Genomic DNA, 22,625 nt, shown 5'->3' on the forward strand with positions numbered 1-22,625 from the left:
GGTTGAACCACACTGACATTTCTGTTTTCAACTCTGGCTTTACTACATCATAGTTTGGGGGGTTTTGTTTGTTTTTGCTTTGTTCTTGTTTTTCACAACATCACTTGTCCATGTGCATGCCCTGCTATGCCAGCTTCCACTTCCCCTTCCTGGTCTCTCAGGATTTCAGGAACCAAGACATCAAGTGCACCTCACTAAGACTCTTGTCCCTGAGACCTGGCTTGAGCTCAAATGCTTTTATTGCGTGTGTCAAGAGCCACTTTTATGTAACTAAATCAGCAATTTGGTCTTCTGCATTTCAAAGTGAATTTCTTCTGTTCCCAATTCCTTTTATAGTTATTATTGCCATTGTCATTCCGTGTGTGTGTGTGTGTGTGTGTGTGTGTGTGTGTGTGTGTGTGTGTGTGTGTCTGTCTGTCTGTCTGTCTGTCTGTCTGTCTGTCTTCATTTCTTAAGAAGGAAAAGTACAAATTAGAGACTAAACACTAAAATACACCTAACCTTTTCTGCTTCTTTGTCTCTCCACGAGGGGAGTGAGTGCTGCTGGGTCTCACTCATCTCGAGTTTGCTAATTGGCTAATCGTGGTAGTATGCCAATTATGGCATCCTAAGCAAACCAGTGCTCACTGTGAGTCAGTGAGCAATTCTTTCCAGGACCTTGGCCCCTACAGCTGAGCAGCTTCCGCTGAATAGATAATTCTCTCTTGCCCATTGACGGCATCTTTAACAGCGTCACTGATTGTCAAATATAAAGAAACTCTTGGAAGCATCTTTATATTGGATTCCCACTATTTTTCGGGAGCTCTTTGTGTTGGGGCATCTACTAAGCAAGCAGTCACTGGAGAAGGCAATGGACCCCATCCCATTTCTAAGCCAATTTTACATCTGTGAGAACTTCATGGTGGCAGGAGACAAACGTTACTATTCGGCGACTTGAACCATTTTGTGCTGTAGACCAATTAGTCCAAGTCCTATTGCAAGAGGCATGGCTCTCAGTTACAGCTCTTGTTACCAGCTACTCTTACAACCCTCTGTGCCACCATTCTGCAGACCAACAGAACCACAGGATTGGTGGCAGAGTGTGGGGCTGGGGATGTGTGGGAGACAGTGATTTACTTTAAGGAATGACAGATGATAATGTAGGTGCAAGTCCCGAGCTGCTGGGTGGGCTGACAGGCTGAGACCCAAAGAGGAGTAACAACTGAGATGAGCTAGGGGAATCCCTTTTGCTTAAAGAGGTCAGTGTTCTAGGAAGGTCTTCATCCAATTGTTGGGGTCCATGAGGCCCTGTTTTACGGGAAGTAATCTGCCTTCTCTGAACCCATGTGTCTTGGTTAGGGTTTTACTACTGTGAACAGACACCATGACCAAGGCAAGTCTTATAAAGGACAACATTTAATTGGGGCTGGCTTACAAGTTCAGAGGTTCAGTCCATTATTATCAAGGTGGGAGCAGGGCAGCATCTAGGCAGGCATGGTGCAGGCAGAGCTGAGAGTTCTACATCATCTGAAGGCTGCTAGTGGGAGACTGACTTCCAGACAGCTAGGATGCGGGTCTTAAAGACCACACCCACAGTGACACACCTACTCCAACAGGGCTGCACCTCCTAATAGTGCCACTCCCTGAGCCAAGCATATATAAACCATCACACCATGCTTTAGCTTCCTTCTAAAGAAGATCCAGAGTGGTATTTGACGTTACATTTGGATACTGCAGTCTGGCTGTGCTCCCTTAGAGAAAGGATGCATGACCTTTTTAAAAAAAAATTAAACTGCAGATTTTGACAGCAAGTACCCATTTGTACTTGTCTTTCTACTGTGTTATCATCCATGTTTTCTTTGTGGAAAGTTTAGTACCTTCTGGAATAGAGTTTTGGCATTTAGAAAGTTAGTTTCCCATACAAAGTGCCGTGACTTAGAGTCAGTTTCTCTATTAGTGAGTTTTGGGTCAAAGTATTAACCAGTGTCCTATGAGCCAGGAATAGTTATGGAGAGGCCGTTCTAATGTTTAGCATGCTCACTCATAAATACTAGGATTCCAAGAGTAGGCTCTTTGGGCATTTCCAGTAAATTTAGAAGACATGATATCTGTCTGAAATACACTTAGCTTCAAGTGGGGGGTGGGGGAGCTTTGATTGTTTTTCCTCAGAACTCTTTCATTATCAAGAGAAGTCTTTTCACCTTGCTTTTTTATTATAATGGTAGATTGACCCCAGGTCCTCATGTACTCTACACATGTGAAGTTTTACTATTGGGCTGCATCCCTGCCCTTCCTCAATCTTCACCACAAAAGAAGTAGCTTAAGCAGTACTGACAGGCTTCTGTCACACTGAGCTCATCTGTGACAGATTGTGCTGCTGAAATTTAACAGTGAGGATGCCCCAGCTCTGCCCTTTCTGTGTGAAGGAGAAGGACCTCACTGTCCTCATCTGGAAAATGAGATAGTTTATGTGTGCTTCAGAGACCCTTCTACTCCTCCAGGTCACTTCCATTTTTCTTTAGCTTCTTAAAAGATATTTATTTAGTGCCTGATGTATTCATCCATGCATGCTTGGTGTATGTGCCGGTGCACACACATGAGGAGAACAGAGGGGTGACATCCTCTCTGTCACTCTCCATTTTAGTTTTGGATACAGGGTCTCTCACTAAACCAGAAGCTTGCTGTCTCTCTAGGCTGATGGGCTGGCTGGCTAGCCAGTTCCCATCATCCTCTTGTCTCTGCTGCCCACCCCCTTGAAAGGGATGGATTATAGACTAGGGTTTGTTTGTTTGTCCCCTCCCTTTTGCATTTATTCTTTAATTAGAGCCATTTTACATAGTAGGAGGTTCTTCATATTGTTCAGATTAGTAAATTTTGCATTCTATATCCATGTTTTTGAAACATTACTAGGTAAATCATAACTACAAGGTAAAAGCACCCATTCATTCATTTGGAAAAGATTCAGATAAAAATAATGAAGTTCTTTGCATGGGTGTTGAAGCGGGAAAAGGATTTAAATACTCTGAGATAGGGAAGGAACGAAGAACACTCGAGGTCATTCTGACCGGAAGCACTGACAAGGACTTGTATTTGGCACAGGTGATGGAGAAGTAGCTGAGGAAATCATTTGTCCATTACAGAGACCCTCACACGCCAGCTAATCCGAGCGGTGGGCTGTAGGCTCCACAAATGGTCAGGCCAGTGCCGATGCTGACGCTGCATAACGCTGTGCATGACGCGCAGAAGGCAGCCAAATGCTGCCGACTTAAACGAGGAGACTGAGATTTTGGGGAAAGGGAATTAAAGAATGAGACATAAAATTAAGAGGTAAAAGCCTCTTGTCAACCATGTTAACAACGGAAAGTCCTGGTCTGGTCTCTCTGTAATCAAGGACCTGGAGAGACATGCGCTGGGCAGCCGGTGCCCGTTGTCTTGAGTTTTGGGAGACAGGGCAATCAAAGACGGCTGGATATAATTCTAGAGAGGCCTGGGTATGACCTGGTGTATTTGCACTTCGTATATGTGCCCTCTCATCTTTAAGCTACAAGTTCAAGGACTCTGTCAAACTCAACCTTGTGTTGAGTAAGGGCCTTCAGTAAATATTGGCCTAAGAAGTATATGCCTAGTCCCCGTAGTAACATGGGTGTCAGGATTACCCAGCACACACTGAGCCGTTAGGAAGTTGATTTATGACACCTCACGGTTCATTGCTTTTATCTGGACATCTTTCCATGGGACAAGCTCTCTTTTGAAGCAGACGTTAATGCTTAGGTATCTCAGTCGCCACTCTTATTTAATAAGTTTGTTGTGTGCACGGAGTGCTGCAGAATATCAGAAACCATTTTCAGCTAAACCTGCCTTCATCATGTTCAAGGTGTAGTGCGCACACAAGGCATTGTGATAGGCACATTCTGATAGACAGAGATGGAAAAGGAGACCCACTACATGAACCAGGTAAACTAGATATATAGCAGGTATGAGGAAATGCAAAGGCCGTTATAAGGAGAAACAGGCTTGGTCCAGAACGGTAGGTGAGGCCTTGAATGGCGCTTTTGCACATTGGTCCAGGAGAAGAATATTTCAGACCAGAAAAGCAGCAGGTGTGTTCGTAAAACAAGCCTTTGGGGTCAGTGGAAGGCTGATCTGGAACAAAGTGCAAGGGAGATGCTCTGGGGCCTGGAAATTCTAAGTCATCTAGTAGAGTATTTTCTGTCTTTTTTTCCCCCCGAAGCTGAGGACCGAACCCAGGGCCTTGCGCTTGCTAGGCAAGTGCTCTGCCACTGAGCTAAATCCCCAACCCCAAGTATTTTCAACAAGCACTAAATTTTCAAACAAAAAAAGATTATGATATGGTTCATGATTGGGTCAAGATAACTAGTTTGCAAATGAAGAGTAACTATGGTAAAGAGACAAGATGCCCATCAGTTGGGGCAATTTGTTCCTTACAGAAAGGCAAATGGTGACAATCTGAGTTTAATTCTCAGAACCCATGTGAGATGGACAGAAAGACTTGACTCCAGAAAGTTGTCCTTGGACCTGTGTACTATGGCGTGCCCTTGTCCCCAATACTATTTCTTTCTTTCTTAGAAATGAATAATACCCTGAACGGTAACAATGGCCACATAAAGGAAGTGTAGAGTTCAGAAACACAAACACTGTCTGAGACAACATCACTAAGGCTTGTTAGAGATGTAGGTGAGAAGAGGGATTTTTTAAAATACTGTTGTAATGATTTATTTTTTTTATGTGTATGTGTGTTTTGCCTACATATATGTATGTGTACTACATGTGTGCCTGGTGTCTGGGGAGGCCAGAAGTAAGTGTCAGGTCCCCTGGAAATGGAGTTCCAGGCAATTGTAAATGCCATGTAGGTGCTGGGAACCAAACCCATGTCCTCTGCAAGATGATCCCATGCTCTTGTCCACGGTGCCATCTCTCCAGCCCCAAAGACACTTGTAATTTTTTAAATGGAGGATCTTAGAGGATGGAAATCTGTGAAGATTAAAAATAGAGGTAAAAGATTTGCAAGGAAATTGAATTGCCTGTGAATGAATTGACTGTGACTTGCTAATTTGGATGATAACTTGCATGCTTATCAGTCGCTGGAGATGTGAAAAGCCTTTGGGGTTAACCCTTGCATCGTTCCGTTCTGAGCCCACAAGCATTTGCACCTCATTCTGTTATGTGCGTAGCAGTTCTGGAAGTGTGTCAATTTATTTTTAAGATACTTTTTATCCGGTACCTGTGGTCATTTGTATTGATAGGGGACACTGGTGTGTGGTAATACATGCACAGTGTATAGTGGTCAGGTCACTTCAAGAATGTTTAGTGTCAATTTTGCTATAAAATGCTATCTTTAGACAGAGCAGCAGACCCACGTTCTTTCTTCAAGCCTGATTCTAAGGTGGCGCACATGGAAATGAAGACATTAAGACATTTCACCATCTATCTGTTCAATTCCTTGTTGTTACACTTTTTCCGGCAGAGTGAAACATTGTGACTTGGGTGTTTTTGTTAAGGTGACTTCTGCTCTTTTGTTCTCTCTGTGTCACTAGTGGGAAGAAAGGACAAGCTTGGCCCTATGACAACTGTGTTTAATTTTCTTTCAAGTCCCGTTCCTTCCCCGGGAAGATGTGTTTTGTCCACAAAGCACTGGATGGAAATTCTTCCCTTTTAAGTCACTGGCCCTGCCTTATCGGGCCCTTCCATCTCCAGTTCCTTTAGCGGTTACTACCTGCAGGCCAACTAAGCACTGACCCAGGCTTTGTGAATATTGGTGCCAGCAGGCCTCGAGCTGAGCTAAGAACTCAACAAAGATTTTGCAGAACATTCGAATTTCTAAAAGTCTACTCGGTTATAATATGAAACTTACAGAAAATGGATTGCATTAATTCGTAATTCAATTAACAATATCTCTCGAGTCCTGTGAACAGACCAGTGGGGTAAGAACTGTTTCTGCCTAATTTTTAGCCTTGCTTCCCTTCATGTTGCAGAGAAGAAAACAGTGTAGACAGTTATACCAGGGCTCCAGGAGGCGGGTTTAGAATCTGGGGCTCCTGGTTCCAAATGAGTCAGAGATTTTGTTGCTGTTTATTTTCTCCTCTTGTTTGAGCCTCACTGTGTAGCACAGACAGGCTCAGACCTCAGATTCTCCTGCCTCTATCTCCTGAGTGTTTGAATTATAAACATGTGTCGTCATGCCTGATTTAAGTGAATTTTTCTTATAATGATGGAATAATTTGACTGAAAGTGAAATTAGCAGCAAGGATGGCTCACCTGTCCTTTGAGGTGCTACATTACATTTCTCCTTAGAATTCAGGGGTATTGAATGACTCCTTCAGTGATTAGCTGAATGTAAAGATTTTACCATCTAGATTTTGTTTCTTAGACTGAAACTAGAACCGTGTTCCTGCAGTGGTGTGTGCCATTTCCAATGGGGATGGGGGCAGGAATAGGTCACTGCATCTGTGAGGATGCTAGTGACAATTTGTGAGGGTGTTAGTGACAAGGAGCATCCTCACTCCAGAAGCATCCACTTGCAGGGAGCTGAGTAAGAACCCCACTTTCTGGATTTTCCTATGTCGCCTGTACTGAACAAAGGATGAGGAACACCTCGATGCGTCCAGGATTGGATTTCGCCTCCTGCCTTTTATGAATTTTAAGTAGAATTGGTTTTGTGATTTTTCTTTTAGAAATTTGGGGTGTGGGTGGGTGTATGGGTGTGTGTGTGTTGGGGGAGGGGGCGGTAGTTAGAGGGCTATCCTAGGCCTAAGGAATAGACCTTGTCGCCACTGAAAATCAGCCTATAAACTGTTTATATGCTTTATGGTACTGAAATTGCAAAGCGTTTTTAAATCTGAGAAGCATTCTGGCTGTTAGCTCTTACCCTGTGTGAAGCTGTCTGTCTTCAGTCGTAGGGTTAGCATTCTTCCTCCAGCACATCAGCCCTTAGAGCTCCGTGCCTTTCTTTTGCAGAAGTGGGTGGTTTGGGCAGACCTCTCTCCTTCGTGCACATAAGCTAAAAGCTGGACTGTCTCATCTCCAAGGTCACCTGCTAGCCGATGTTCTTGGTTACAATCTTTGATGTCTGTGTGGTACAACTCACATTCGTCTGCTGTTTACTGAAAGAGGAAATACATAGTTTGCAGTCTCTGGGGTAGCCTGAGACATCGGCCTCCAAGCTTCTGTATTTCTTCACTTAGCAATAGTGACCAGTTCCTCACAGGTCTGACCCTGGGCAAGACCTCCAAAGGTAAAGAACAGAGAAGGAGCACCCCCTTCAGCTTTGTGTCTTCCAAGCAGGAAAGAGGAGTGTTTATTAAATAGCATAAAGGTACACCCAGACCATGAAGCCTGTCTATTTTACAGTATTCTTTCCTCTTGTGCTCAGTAGGTCCTTCTCATACTCAGCCTGCTGGTGAAGCAGATCCAGATAAATGCTTGCTGAGGTTTTATGTTCTCTCCCAAGCCTCCCAGATGTCCCCTGTCAACTGCTTAGCTTCTTCCCAGAATGATCAATATCTATATGCATATGAATGTGTGACCCGAGGTCACAGTCAGGCTACCTGTTGGTGATGTGTTGTGGTGAGGAAATGGTAGGGAAGGAAGGTGTTGTTCTCTGTGATGGTTAGGGGGAGGCACCTGGTGCTCCGAATGCCTCACCATCCAAGAGCCTTGGAAACCACCTCTGTGTCCAGCATTGCTGAACCCAGAGATCTAATCCTTATTGCTGATAAGAACAAAGAGAACGTGACTTATCACTCCCATCTCTGAGGAGATGGAAGGAAAAGCCCCTTTCTTGCAGTGTGATTACGTGTTATTTGACAGCTTTTCCGTTTGCCCATTCACTTAGGTGTTTGAATAAGGGAGGAATGGGGGAGGTTGAGGATCCCTGGCTTTATAAATTCTATGGCTCCTTTTTGAAGTGATTTTATTCTCACCCCTTTCCTCCACCATTCAGAGTTTAAATATTTGCCAATGCAGATGTTCGATTTTTATCTTAGCTCTTTCTTGGTTTAACTTTATTCTTGTGGGCAGTTCTGTGGAAGATAAGGAGTCCTTGTTTTTAATTCTTTTCAACTGGTGTTGCTCAAATATTTGGAAAGCAGCCACCTCCAAGAAGCAATGAGTGGACGGGAACCTGGCTCAATGGAGGTGAAGAGCTACCTCTCATGTCAGGGACCAGTGAGCCGGCAACCATGGGCTCCAATAGGGCCAGCGAGTGTGTGAGGCACAGGCGTTCCTACGTCTGCACCTTCCCTTGAGACTCTTGAAGCTATTGGTGTGCTGTGGTTTCTTTATGTGCAATTCTTAAAACGGCAGTTGCAGCAGCCAGCTAAGACCAGTTTGACCTGAGAGCTCCATTGGGAGTCTCTGTTTGCTCGCCACTCCCATCAGAACTGATATTAGCTTTGCTTTTGGAGGGAGGGAGGGAAGGAGGGAGAGAGGGAGGGGGAGAGAGACAGAGACAGAGACAGACAGAGAGACAGAGAGACAGAGACAGAGACAGACAGAGAGACAGAAACAGGGAGGAGGGACAGAGACAGAGACAGAGAGAGAGAAACAGAGAAAGACTGGGGGGGAGGGAGGGAAAGGGAGGGAGAGAGAGACTTTTACACTTGTCTCTGCAGTTTAGCAGTGATTAAAAAGAAGCAAACAAAAAGAAAACTACTCTCAGCCCCTCAGCCCCTCAGCCCCTCAGCCCCTCAACCCCTCAGCCCCTCAGCTCCTCAGCTGCTGTCACACTGGCTCTTCGTAAGAACTCCTGAACACTTTAAGCCTTGCTCTTCTGAGAAATCCCCAAGGATTTGCTTTTTAAATCATTGCCTTAAAAAACCATATCCATGAACAATACCACATTTCACCACCACCCCGGGAACCCACACCAGGGGTTTGGTTTTTTGTGTGTGCTGTGATAAATTGGGCCAGCTTCCCTGGACATGTTCAGAAAAACCCAGGATCCTGAATGATTTGCCTGGCAAATCACCTTCCCCAGGGAATTCAGACAAAGACCAAGATACAGATTCAGGAAGTAGACCCCAAAAGGGGTGTGTGCGCCTGTCTTCCCTTTATATCTTTTTCTTCCTAAATCAGGACTCCACTGAAAGTTGATTTACACTGTGGATCGAGGCTGAATGGAATCCAATTGGAAGTCACTTGAACACTGTTTTGATGTAAGATTCAAAGCTTCTGCAAATTTATTTTATCTTCTACATTTGCTGATCTCCTGCTTGTAAATCCTGTTGAAGGAGAATAAAACTGACTGCAGTCTGATGGGAATTAAATGTCTGAAGTTCAAAGCCGTTTGCACATCAGAGCAAGCGTCAATCAAATGAACATCTTGCAAGGCAGGCAGGGAGTGAATTTCTCCTTGGGGAAGAGATCAAAGTGGGAGTCACAGCCCTGTTTTCTCCCTCGGGACAGCAGTTCGATCAGTTGTTCATGAAAGTAAATCCAAAAGGAAGGCTTTTCTCCCTCTCTCCTTTCTTTCTTAAGGGGGTAGGGGAGATGGAGTTATTCCTCTAGAAACTGAATTCTAGGTGCTGACTTTATCTTATGAAAATAAGCAGAGAAGTTGGATTTAATCCAATATCTTTTTTTAAATAGACTCAAGTCTAAAGGAGTTTTAAGTAGGATTTCTTTTTCTATTGCTACCTTTTTAAAAGTGTAAATATAAAGAATGAGATGAATCAAACCATTTAAACTGATCATCTTAGGTGAAAATGCATGTTTTTTCTAATTCTCAACCTTTCTATAAACCTGGATTTACATACATATGAATGGCAGCTGATATACCCCTGGTTGCACACTGGTTTAGGTAAGTCCTAGGAGTAGCTGACATGTTTTTATAAAGAGTCTCAACCATGATCTTTGTTTCCATGGGCTCCGAGTCTGAATGAGTAACTAGCATGTTGCTTTTTATAAATCGCTTTTCTAAAGGGCACGTGTGCATTAAATGTGCTCCTGCCTTTGGGCTGGTGACCATACTTTCTAGGTCGGGAGGTCACCAGTGTATCAAGACGACTAAGCAGGTTTCCTTCCCCTTTTTAGAGTTCAGCAGGTTTGGAGTCTGGACACCAGCAGGAATTTATCCTGTGTGAGCAGAGAGGAGAGTTGGGAGATAATCCCCCTTCATGTTTGCCTCTAGTTGGCCTGCTAGCCCAGACACTCTTCCCCTCCCCCGTCCGCCTCCTTTTCCTCCTCTTCCTCCGTTGCTTTATGTCTTCCCTAGACATCTCTGACTAGCACCTCAGTGGCACAGGTCATGAAGAGAGCGTCAGGGTGGGTCTATTTCTAGGTTTTACATGAACTTGCAGGTAGATGGGTGCATGCGCAGTGACTAAGGTACAACACGGACGCCAGGGAAACTCAAAGCAGTCGGAACCAGAGAGAAAAGACAATCTGAGAGCTGCCTGGGGGCCGGTTGCCTAACAGGGCTTCATAATTGCTTATTACTGTCCTTACCAATAATCTTTTTCTTTTCTTTTTTGGTGTGTGTGTGTGTGTGTGTGTGTGTGTGTGTGTGTGTGTGTGTGTGTGTGTGTGTGTGTGGCTGGTGGTGGGGTTGCAGACAGTGTTTCTCTGCATAGCTGTCTGGCACTAAACTCTGAAATCCACCTGCCTCTGCCTCCAAGGTGCTAGGATCAAAGGCAAGTATGCACCACCATCACTGGGCAAGCAAATCTGTATTTGATAGAGGGGGAAATGCTAAAATGAGTAAGATAAAATGCTCGTCATACTTTCGGATTTTTATTGATAACATCATTTCAGTGTTTATATTCCTTTCCCCCTGAAATTTATATTCATGAAACCGAATCACCACTGGATTGTGTTAGAAAGTGAGGCCTTTGGGGAATGATTGCAGAAACGGTCCCAGAAGGCTGCCTTGCCCGCCTTGAATTCAGTTTTCCTGACCATGGCATTATGTTAAATCTGATTATAAAATAATAATATAGACAAAAAAAGCATGCCCACCCCCACCCCACAAAGGCAAGAAAAGACACAGTATCTTAACTAGAAAGCAGAACAAGTCCAGTCAGGTCAGAGGAAAAAACTCATCCTGAGGGGAGCTGAGGAGGAATGTAGGTTGATGAGACAGACTTGAGGGGAGGGCACACTGGACGCTGGCAATCAGCAGACCAGCACGTACTGAGTCTGGGGTGGTCAGAAGGGAAGGCTGTGAGAGTTAGAAGAGAAGCCTGGGAGATATCAGTGACAGTGATAATGACACACACTGCGTTGTCAAGTGTTTTATGGCCAACCCAGGTGCGTGGATCAGTGCTCTTGTTAGCGAGCCGCTTCCACATTCTCATTAGTGCTCTTAGAGCTCTGCTCCATTGGTTTTCCTGTTTCCAATAAGCCAGCTTTCCAATATCAGCCCTCCAAGGGTGGGGCTCAGAGCAGATGTCCCGACTGTGGACACCCCGTCAGGGCACACAGGGACTATGTCTCAGCCAAAACGTCCCTGGTAGGGTGTGCCAAACGCCATCCTGTGTTGCCCTTTTCAGTGAGGTTTTCCTTCTGGGTCATTTAGAAGCAGAATGGTGTGTGTCTTGTCTCAGCAAAAGAGTTGGGTCCAGAATTCAAGTCTTCTTTGCTCCCTTCCCTTAATGTATAGCCGCGGTCTCACTTGTTTTATGTCTCTACCATGGAATAGATAGGTGAAAGGGAGCTTCAGAGTTTGCATAATGACATCTCTTATATTTTTGGTTGTGAGCCTAGCCTTTAACGGCTGAGCCATCTCTCCAGCCCACATAATGACATCTCACTATGAACTACAGGCAAACCTAGGTGCTATTCGATTCTCTTGATCCAAACCAAATCCAAAGACTCTGTCCTCGGGAAACAACATCCAAACACGCTCTGTCTTTGAGTGTCTTAGACATACTTCAGAGTACCAGTGCTCGTACAGAAAGCAATTCTCTTAGTTTATTTGTAAAAGTTGTGACAACACTGAAGGGCTTTCTTGTTCCTCAGAAGCAGTCAAACTCAGATTCCATGCCCCAACAATAAACTGATCTCTGCAAAAGTCTACCTCCCAGCATGCATTGCAAAAGTCTACCTCCCAGCATCCATCCTGAGAGTGACTTGCGTCCAGATGCCATCTATGTAACTTGATGCCGAGTGCTTTGTAACCATTCAGTGAGTCAGTGCTCATTTGTTAAACCATCAGGAGCCGTCTGCGCACCTCAGAATGGGTGGACATATGAATTCATGAAAAGTGGGTTAAAATGAGCACCCACTTCATAAAAACGTGCTAAAAATTAAAAAATGCTAAGTCTTATGATTATGACCATTTAAACTATTTAAAATTATAAACTATACTTATTTATATATTATATTATAATATATTTATATACTATATAAAACCATATGTATTAAATACATTATATCATAAATATAGTATACTTATATGTTATATTTATTATATATTTAACATTATACACTATAAACTAGCTATTTAAATATAGCTATTAAAACTAGTTATATATTTTCTCCTTTCTCACCCATTTTATAAAGTTTAGCTCATAAAATCTTTCCATTACAAAAGAAACAAATACAAACAGGGAGATGGCTCAATGGATAGAAAGCTTGGTGCACAAGCATGAGGACCTGGGTTCAGCTCCCCCAACCTGTGTGAAAGCTGAGCACAGCAAGGTGCTACTGTAAGCCCAATACCAGGAAGGGCGAGAAGATACTGGGGGCTTGCTGGTGAGCCAGTGTAGCCGCAAAGCAAGGTAAAGACCCTGCCTCAAAGCATAAGGTAGAATGTGATAGAGGAAAACACCTAATGGCAACCTCTGGCCACCTCACAGAGTCATGCATACACACACCCAAGTGTGCACACATGCCCCCCCCAAATAGAATCCCAAATTTAACATATAAGACAAGCTGTTGAGAGAACACAGAGGCACTTGTCATACTTGGCAAGGCATGCAACCTAAGGGAAGATCTTTCTTACAAAGTATTTACAAATAGGAACATGAAAGATAGCCGGACAATAGGAGAGCCTTCTAGACCTCGCTTGTCCGATATGGCAAGCACAGTTCAGTGACTTTTGGCACTTGACATTAAATAAGCATGAAAGGTAGTATCCTGTTACACGGGCCACATTTCAAACCTAGTAGCTATGTATTATGGTACTGGACCTATTAAAACACACATGTATTCATTATCCAAGTTTTTCTGAGCCCCTCTGGTATAGTCCACACTTGAAAAAAATTTTTGTTTTGTTTTGTTTTTTTGTTTTTGTTTGGTTTAAAACAACAAAGTTTTGTTAGAAAACAGCTACATTGAGTTTCTCTGTGGCTGCTTGTACACTAAAGCGACAGAGTGGACGTGTCCCACAGAACTCATGGACCACAAGGCTCCAAATGCTTAGTATCTGGCCTCCTATGAAGGCATGTGTGAAGGGAAGGACTTCTGTTTGCTAGTGCACGGGGACAATGAGATTGTGGATTATTGTATCACTAGCATGCATGTAGGTAGCTGGTACTGCCTTAATCTCTCCTTTCTCCCCACCCATGGCTTTGAAGGGAGCAGTCTTCTCATCTAGACAATTTGGAGCAAGTCCAGAATAGAACCACTATGTGTGTAAAAGCAACAGCTCTTTGATACAGAGCCAACATTGTTGATTGAATTCTAAACTGGGCAGGTGGCTAGAATAAATGGTTCTCAACACCCAGTTACATAATTCATCCTTGAGATGATACTTTAAAAATATTGTACAGCTGGAGAGATGGCTCAGCAGTTAAGAGCTCTGACTGCTCTTCCAGGGGTCCTGAGTTCAATTTCTAGCAACCACATGATGGCTTACACCATCTGTAATGGGGATCTGATGCCTGCTTCTGGTGTGTCTGAAGACAATGACAGTGTCATATACATAAAAAAAATCCTCCAATTTTGAGGGGTGGGGTTTGAAACTGAGGTGAAAACAGCTCCCTTGCTTATAGGCTAAATCTGGCTCAGTGGTTCTTATATTTTATGAGTTAATTAATGGATAATCCAAGGTCACGAATGAATAAATGGATCTTGAGTTTAGAAGTGACCCTCCTAGAGCTTGGTAATAGAATTTCATTCATTTGCTGGTTAATTGATGAGGTATACACTGTGTGCATCACAGGGTTTAAAGAGTTGGCATTGAGTTGAGTTTATTGACTGCCTCCTGGAATCTTTGGAGCTCTCTCTGCATCCAAAGTAAGATATAGGGAAACTGAAGCGTTTTGTCCTTCCTACTGCTTATATAAACATGTTGGTGTGTACAGCTTGTCTTTATTGGGTTCTTATATCTACCACCCTTCTCCAACTCTCCAACCCCTTAACACTATATCAGAGAGAAAAAAGACTAGAGGAGAAAGGAGGAGTCGATCTCATTAGACCACTTCCTGCTGATTAGGGGCATTGAGCTCCTTTGGGCAGTGTTGGTCTTCATTATTAGGATAGCCAATTTCTTCTTGTCTCTTTGCTTAAGACCAACACCACCAACAGGAACCAGCAACAGCACAGAGAACAGCAGCCTTCCCACCCTCTTGGGACTCTGACATTTTTATACTCCTGAAGAGTTCCCAGAATTGGAAATGTAAACTGTCTTCAGCCAGCAGAATCACTCCCCTGTCAGAGCATGAGACAAATCATAGTCAGCTGCTGTGGACACTCAGAAGCAGCTCCATATCCACACCTGGGATTAAAACAGAAACATAGTCCAGTAATATAACTTCATTTTAAACAAAATTCTCACTACAGGTGAGTGTCTGAGTGTATTCTTTCAGATTATTGTTTTCTAAGCAAATGATATACTGGCTCCACCCATGACCAGTGTGGGTACTAGCAGTGTTCTGTCTTTCATACTAACATTGAACTACAACAAGGGATCAAGAGACCTCAGCTTTCTATGTGTGATGACAGGGTAGGAGCCAGTCCTGAATCAGGTACCAAGAGAAGCATATCCACACATTACTCTTAACCCCTTTTTAAAAACTTTGTAAAGTAAATTTTATTTATTTATTTTCAGGTTAAGAAACTGACTGTTTCTCAATGTCAGACATTTAGTTGTGAGTGACAGGACAGATAATTCCACTCCACAGTTTGTACACCCCTTTACTCGTGTCCTTAGACTTGGCCATTGGTGCTCAGACATAACATAGTGAGAAACTGTTTCACAGCTACGCCATTGCTCATGCCTAAATCTTGTCCTCTACTTTGCATTTGCCTTTATCAACAGTAATAGGTCAAGTCCCTTGAGTAAAAATTACTTTTAAAGGTCAGTTTTCTTTTAATCTCCTAGCATTTGAGTTTGACTTCTAAGCCTTCTAGCTATGGATACTCCTTTTCCTGAGCACTAAAATTTTATTTAGAATAAAATTTTAATTTTTGGTTATCCTTGTCAAGTCACCATCCTACTGCTTATGGGCTGGCCTATTCATAAACGATGTGAATGAAATTTTTTTTATCAATTATTTTTACTAGATGGGAAACTCACCAGGTACAAATTGCTAATCTGTTTCTGTTGTTTCAGGTTTGATGGGAACTTCAATACCAATGTGTCTAGAACAGTGAGCTGCGATCGACTCTCTACTACTGTGAACAGCCGAGCCTTCAATCCAGGACGAGACTTAAATTCAGGTCAGTATTTGGTTTTTCATTTCCTAAAGGTAAACTTCACCCCACAAATGCACATTGAACAAATGTATTGTCCCAAGCATTTTTGTTGACATTTTAAAGAAAGACATCCTCTACTTAATTGTATGTGTTTCTTGGGAAAGTTAACTCTGTAGGAAAGAAGGGACGACTATCAGGTAGGCATGTATTAAGCATGTATTAGTCAGCCATATATATATGGAAAATGCCAAGTACTGAACCAGGCTCCTTGATACATCGTCTAGTTCTTGGAACTTTTACATCTTTTATTTTAAAGGCCATGTCAGTGACCAAGCTATTGCTATAATAGGAGGTGTTCGCTTTTATTTGCATTTGCGATCTGTAGTCTTTAAGTTTGTTTTAGGGTTTTCTGAATGAACAACGAGTAGAGTCGGCACCAGTACACTATAGGCTGAGATTGCAGCTCCTTTATCTCACCAGCGTATGCAGTAGTGAGAGCTCATAGGAACTCTGTTCATATAGCAGCTCCCAATTCCAAAGTACCATGATGCCTCTCCTCCTCTCTTGACCTCAAAGTTATGTTCCAAATTTCTCTCTTGTTTTCTCTTGTGTGCCCTTGTGCACGTTGGTTGAGAGATCTCAAGATCTAGAGGCTTCCCCGTTTAAAAACTGGGACAACTTTCAGAAATAGCAGCTGCCTCAAGTTTCAGATTTTACCAAGACCTAGAAAGGTTCTAAGCCTTTCACATTGCTGGGAACTTGACAGATCTAATCCTTAAGCATGAAGGCCTACATTTCCCAAACACCAGAACCCTTGTAGACATATAAAACTCAAGAGAGAAGCCAGAATACCAGAGTATTTACTTATAGGACCCCAACCAGGCTCTGCCTGGGAGAGAGATTGTAGTCTTTGGGAATTGTATACACAAACCAGGGAGTCTGTTGGACCTAAAAAGAAAGAGTTGAACATTTTAAGTTTCTCGGAGATAATGAAACCATAACTGCTAGATAAATGATCCAGTCTTCCTCTGCCAAGCACGTACTCGGAGCCAACGCACATCACATATTCAATCATTTTTATTTGGTCAGAGAGTCTGGAAGTCTTCTGGAGCAGGTGAGGTTTACTGCCACACAGGAAGTTAAATGAGAATAGTTTTCATGAAAAGACAGCATATAAAGGCATGGGCTAGGAGAAGAAGGTTAACTGTGGAAGATTGCACAGTTGACACGGGCCACAGAACTGACACGTGATCCTCAGTGCTTCTCCTGTGTGCTCAGCAACACAGGACGTGTTGTTGCACTAACAGCCTTCGAGTAGAATCAGATGTAAGTCTTTCCCTCAAAATACGCCGGGTAGCTTAGCATTGTCTGTGATTCAGAAGTGTTAGAAGGCACACTGACTTGAGAGGTTCCCACTAGAACTAATAAAGAAAAATAGAACAGTGTCCCTTACATAAGACCTGGAGACCCATTTCATAATTTTAATAGTTATCTTTTAAGGATGATGGAGTAGTCTTAAATTCAATCTGAGTACACATTTTATCGCCAAGAAAAGATAAACATAATGAGGGAATTTCAGATTATAGTAGCCCCTCAGGTTGGTCCTGTGAAATTTTCTGTGGACTATTTTCTTTAGTCCGTATAAAAGAGTGTGACATTTACGGACAGCATTTGTGCTTCCTCCATATTCTTTAAATCATCTCCAGGTTACTTATAATTCCTAATATCATGCAAATGCTATGTAAATGGTTGCCACACGGCATTCTTTTGGGAATGACAAGCAAAGGTGTACACCATTTTGTACATTGAGGTGTTTCCGCACATTTTCAAGTTGCTGTTGGTTGAATTCACAAATAGAGAAGGTTGTTTTCAAATGTAATTTTTATGCCTTTTAAGTAGACAGTGCTTTTGTTAACATGTCTCTCTGATAATAGATCGCCAGGCTGATGTTGACTTTCTGAGTTTCGTTCATTACTTTCTGGTTATTTGCTTGGGATTATAAGAAAGAGCAGGCTGGGGTTGGGGTGGGGTGGGGTGGGGGATTGCTTAGTAGGAAAAAGTACTTGCCACACAAGCAGGAGGACCTGAGTTTGAATCCCCAGAACCTACATGCAGTCGAGTGTGGTCGGATATATCTAGAGTCCTAAGCTAGATGGGAGTTGGAAATAGAATCTCTTGAAGCTCATAGGCCAGGTAGCCTGGTGTACATAGCAACATCAATGAAAAGATATCCTTTCTCAAAGAAGGTAGGACGAAAGGACGGACACCTATGGCTGTCCTTGTGACTTCTATGTATGCTGTGGCTCATGGATGCCTACATGCATGCATGCATACATACCTATGCATACTATTTATGCAAACACACAAGGGTAAACTGGAGAAGAATGAGGGTGGTTCATGCACACAGGAAATTGTGGAGCCTAGCAGGACACTCCCTTGCCTCTGCTAGGGCCACCTACCTCAGGAAGGACTAAGCCTTGACAGATCTGGAAGCAGCCACAGCCAGGGCCTCGCCCCCATTTCCTTACCATCTTTTATCTATTCATGGTTTCTGACAGCAAGCTCATTGTTGGGCTCTAACCCTGCCATTAATAATAATAGCACCATATCTTTTTCTTATTGAATACAGAAGCAATTTTTCCAAGTCGTTGCCACCTAGGCGCTAACTAGAATAAATATACATAACTGGAGTTTATTCAATAAGAATTTATTAAACACCCTGCCTCATGATAAACACTTGGCCAGAAGGTATAAACAGAACCAAGAGCTTATTTAGAGGTTGAGAGTTACAGATTATAAACAAATAGACAAGAATTGTACACCAAGGGATGGTGAATGCTACTTCGTTTTGACTATGCCCTGTCCTCACACACATCCCCCAAAACCTTAGGTCATAAGACTCTGCCTTCATAAAGGGATTAATGACAATTTTCAAAGAGCTTGAGTAATCTCCTGCTGTCTCTCACCCCGTGGGATACCGCCTGCCATGCTGTAATATAGAAATCCCTCAGCAGATGCAGCCTCTCAATCTTAGACTTCCCAATCTCCAAAATGCCTTCTTTGCTTGTACTACACACTCAGTGTGTGGTATTCTGTTACAGGAGCACAAAACAGATGAGAACATGTGTGACCAGGCAGACATAACTTGGAGATAAAGCATAGGGATCTCTGATGTTTGGAGCTTTGGGACTTCACCCTGTAACACAGGGGCTCGTTGACAATATCTGAATAAGTGGGCCTTGGAGATCATGGACCTAACTGAAGAAAAGGTGACCAAGGCAAAGGCTTTGACTTTTCTTTATGCTCAAAAACTGCAGAACCACCAGTGTGGCTGTGGTAGAGCCTAGTAGGGGCATGATCATGGAATAGGACATTAGGTCAGATGATTTGGGACCAAATCTTGATAATCCTTGATTCACCAGCCATTGTAGGACTTCAGCTACAGTTCTGAATGCAGTAGAGGGCATGTGGAGAAGGGATGAGTAGAATGTGGGAATAGGAATCAAGAATGGAATAGGATCTCTGGGAAGAGTAAAGTTTTAGGTGTTTAGCAGATACTCCAAGAAAAGGATCTCACAGCTGCTTATGCAAGTCTGGAGTCTAGGGATAGAATAGATGCTTGAATTTGGAATTCATTATGTCTACCTAGCACCTATATCATATGACTATAATCATGTAGTAGGCAACTAGAAAAGAACCCCAGAGATAGAATCTTGGGGTCTCTCAGCACTTAGAGGACTCTGAACAAGAAGGAATCAGGTAAGGAATTATCAAAGAGGTAGTCTAGGAGCAGGTAGGGTTGGAAGCCAAGGGTATCTTCCGGAAGCAAGTTACAAGTTGTTTCACGGCAGAATAGAGAACAGCTGTGTTGAGTTTCTTGGGTTGAGCAAGGGTTAGAAAGACAGCCATGGGATTTGCTGGCAGGCCAGGAGGTTATGGGACAGAATGGCAGTGCAGGATGAAAGGCAGTGCTGGAGGGGTCAGGCTTTCAGGGATGAGGCAAAGGAATTAGACAATGCTTATACAAACTCCTGAGGTTTGCGTAGAAGAAAAATAGTGGTGGGTTATAAGCATCATGGGGATATTTTAAGTTGAGAAAAATTGCACCACATTTGGGTTTGGTGTTACAGAGAAGAGATTGACCAGAGTCTCCTCTGTGTGAGGTAGGAGATGCAGAATGAGAAGATTTCACTGTAGAAGGAAGAGTGAAGGAAGAGCAAGTGTGTAGAATGGTAGATAATCATAGGGTCTGGAACATCCCAAAGTTAGAAGGGCCATAGCCCCCATAGACTCATGGGTTTGAATATGCTTGGCCCATAGCGAGTGGCACTATTTGGAGATATGGATGGCCTTGTTAGAGGAAGTGTGTCACTGTGGAGGTGAGGTTTTAGGTTGCCTATGCTCAAACTACACCCAGTGTGATAGGCAGTCTCTCCCTGTTGCCTTCGGATCAAAATGTAGGATTCTTGGTTCCTCCAGCACCATGTCTGCTTGCACACTCCCATGATTCTTGACATGATGATAATGGACTAAACCTCTGGAACTATAAGCCATCCCCAATTAAATGTTTTCCTCTATAAGAGTTGCCTTGGCCATGGTGTCTGTTCACAGTAATAAAACCCTCACTAAAGACACCTTCCAAGCGAATCTCCTTAGTATGACGTCAGATCACACAGTGGCAGAGGCTGTCTGCTGTTCTGTGATTGCCTTCCTTTACCAGGGTTAGAGTGAAACCCAGTCACATACGTCATTAGCCATGCCCGCAAGGGCTGGGGGTGTAGCTCAGTAGCCATGCACTTGCTAAGTTCCAGGCACTGGGTGAAGCCTTAGCATTCGTACAGAACACTGTTTCATCTCGCCGTTTGCTGTTAAGGGACGTGTAAAAGGGTCTGAAAATTAGGGTGGAGCTGAAGACTAGATCTTGAACTCTGGTCGTTCTTAGAGCATGTCTCAAGTAGAACTCACGGCCTAGCAAGAGTTGTTCTCGGCATGGTTGGCATAGCTCAATTTACAAGCGGCTTTTAGCAATATTTAGGTATTTGAGCACTGGCTGGCTTGCATTTGAAGTTTTGTGACATTCTACCAGGTGGTGGCTTCGTCCCAAAGTCCACATACTTGAGCACTTATTTGTAATATGAGAGGCGTGGTAGAGGGTGAAGGGTGACCTCAAAGCTTCCCCCTCTTCCTCCTTCTGCAGCCTAGGCCTCTTTTCAGAACCGAATTAATGTGCTCTGTAGGCTATCGCATGTCTGATATTTACATCTGTAAGATGTCCAGCCCCAGGCCCTTGCAGACTGTATATAATCCATCAATGGCCTCCTAATTGATAACACAGTTTCAGATTGCCTTTCAGACTCACTGGAAATAGGCTCACATAAATTATAAACCATTCTTAGATTTATTTATTCAAAACTCGGTCACATATCCCTCATCCAGCACACATGTGCGTTCTTTTCCTAAGAACAACCCTTGCCAGATCGCTACTTTCCAAATTGACTGCTTGTCCCTGATTCCATTCAAATAACTGAAGTTTGACAGCACGTGTGTTCTATTACGGTGTTTTCCTGCTTTTATCTCTAGTCTCTCACTTTTTTTTTTTCTCTCTCTGTCTCTCAAATTCCTGCTGAGCTATTTTCTTGCACATGGCCTCATCTCTAAAGAGAGATTATTTGAAGAATCCAAGGAAGGTTGCCTCTCGTTCTCTTGAATCATGCAACTGAGCCGAGAGTGGAAGTAGGTGTCGGTCTTTCTTACCCAATGGGAGAGTCGCTGGACTTCATTGTGTCTGATTTAAAGGGCATTTGAAGGTGCACACTCCGATCTTGGTAATGATGCAGTCTTCACTGAGATACAGGATTGACAGGGTGTGAGGGGCATTGAAGTCATTAGAGATGAATGCTGCGTGCAGGAGATACCGGTGGGCCCCAGAGGCTGTAGACTTCTCGCTTTGCTGACCTCGGGGCTTCCTTCAGTGGTCAATGACGACGGCTCCCTGTGTGCTTTTTGTCTGTCCTTTCTAATACAGATGGTTCCTAGCTTTCTAAATGTATACAGTAGAAACTGCCCTTGGATTTGGGGTCTTTTCTCCAGCAGCAGTTTGCAAGGGGATGGTCTTTCCTCATGCTGCACGGTGACAGAGAGCTGCCGCTCCTAGCAAGTCTGTCACTTTCTCTCAGGAGAAAACAACATGAATTCTGCCTTTACTGAGACCCTGAGCTGGGTATGCTGTCAGATTACAGTGGGTTTGTTGAGACTTGCAGTTTCTCATAACAAGCCTGTATATGTAAATACATTGTACATACAAAAACTAAATATCTGACTGAAAGCATTTTAGGGAAGAAAGGTTTATTTCGGCCCATGGTTTCATTGTGCTGAGAGACACCGTAGAGCAATTCTGGACCTGGGTCAGAAACCTTTAGTGCACTGACATGGACCAGAAGTCAGGTAATAGGGCTAGAAAGGGATGCATGTGTAACCTTCAAAAACTCACTTCTGGTCACCTCCTACAGGCTCCAATTCTCTAAAATAGCATGGCAAGCTGGGATGTTCTTTTGTTGTTTGCCTGTTTGAGACAGGGTCTCACTACGAAGCCCCAGCTGACCTCATACTCACAGAGATCCACCTACCTCTTGCCTCTGCCTCTGTCATGCTGAGATTAAAGATGTGGACCACCATTCCCAGACAGGATCTTTTGAAAACTATTAGCTGACATTTAAAAAAGTAACATGGAGAGCAGAGCCTGCTAGGGCATAATAAATGATATATTAGTGATATATTTGATTACAATGGACAGAAACTGCTTTTTTTAACTTAGCGAATGTAACCTAAAACCTCTTGTGCGCATGTGTATACATTCTTACAATACTGCAGTAGTGGTTATATAATGGACTAGCCAGTCCCTCCAAGCCAGCCTTCAGACTGTAGGGACCAAGTTTGGCTTGACCACCTCGCTGTTGACATAGAAACTTTACTGTTAAAGTTATCCCTTGGTTTCTATAAGAATCATCCTACTCTCTTTACCATCCCTGCCTCTTTGTACCTCCCCCTTG

General features: G+C 43.3%; 1 protein-coding gene across 1 annotated transcript in view; it reads left to right on the forward strand.

Moving 5' to 3' along the window:
• Cachd1 (cache domain containing 1) overlaps positions 1-22,625 on the forward strand; it is a 225,462-nt gene that overhangs the window by 124,105 nt on the left and 78,732 nt on the right. Inside the window, exon 4 of the mRNA NM_001191758.1 lies at positions 15,494-15,600. Coding sequence (NP_001178687.1) covers positions 15,494-15,600 — 107 coding nt within the window. The remainder of the gene's footprint in view (positions 1-15,493; positions 15,601-22,625) is intronic.

The sequence above is a fragment of the Rattus norvegicus genome, chromosome 5 (genome assembly GCF_036323735.1).
Source record: "Rattus norvegicus strain BN/NHsdMcwi chromosome 5, GRCr8, whole genome shotgun sequence".
NCBI lineage: Eukaryota > Metazoa > Chordata > Mammalia > Rodentia > Muridae > Rattus > Rattus norvegicus.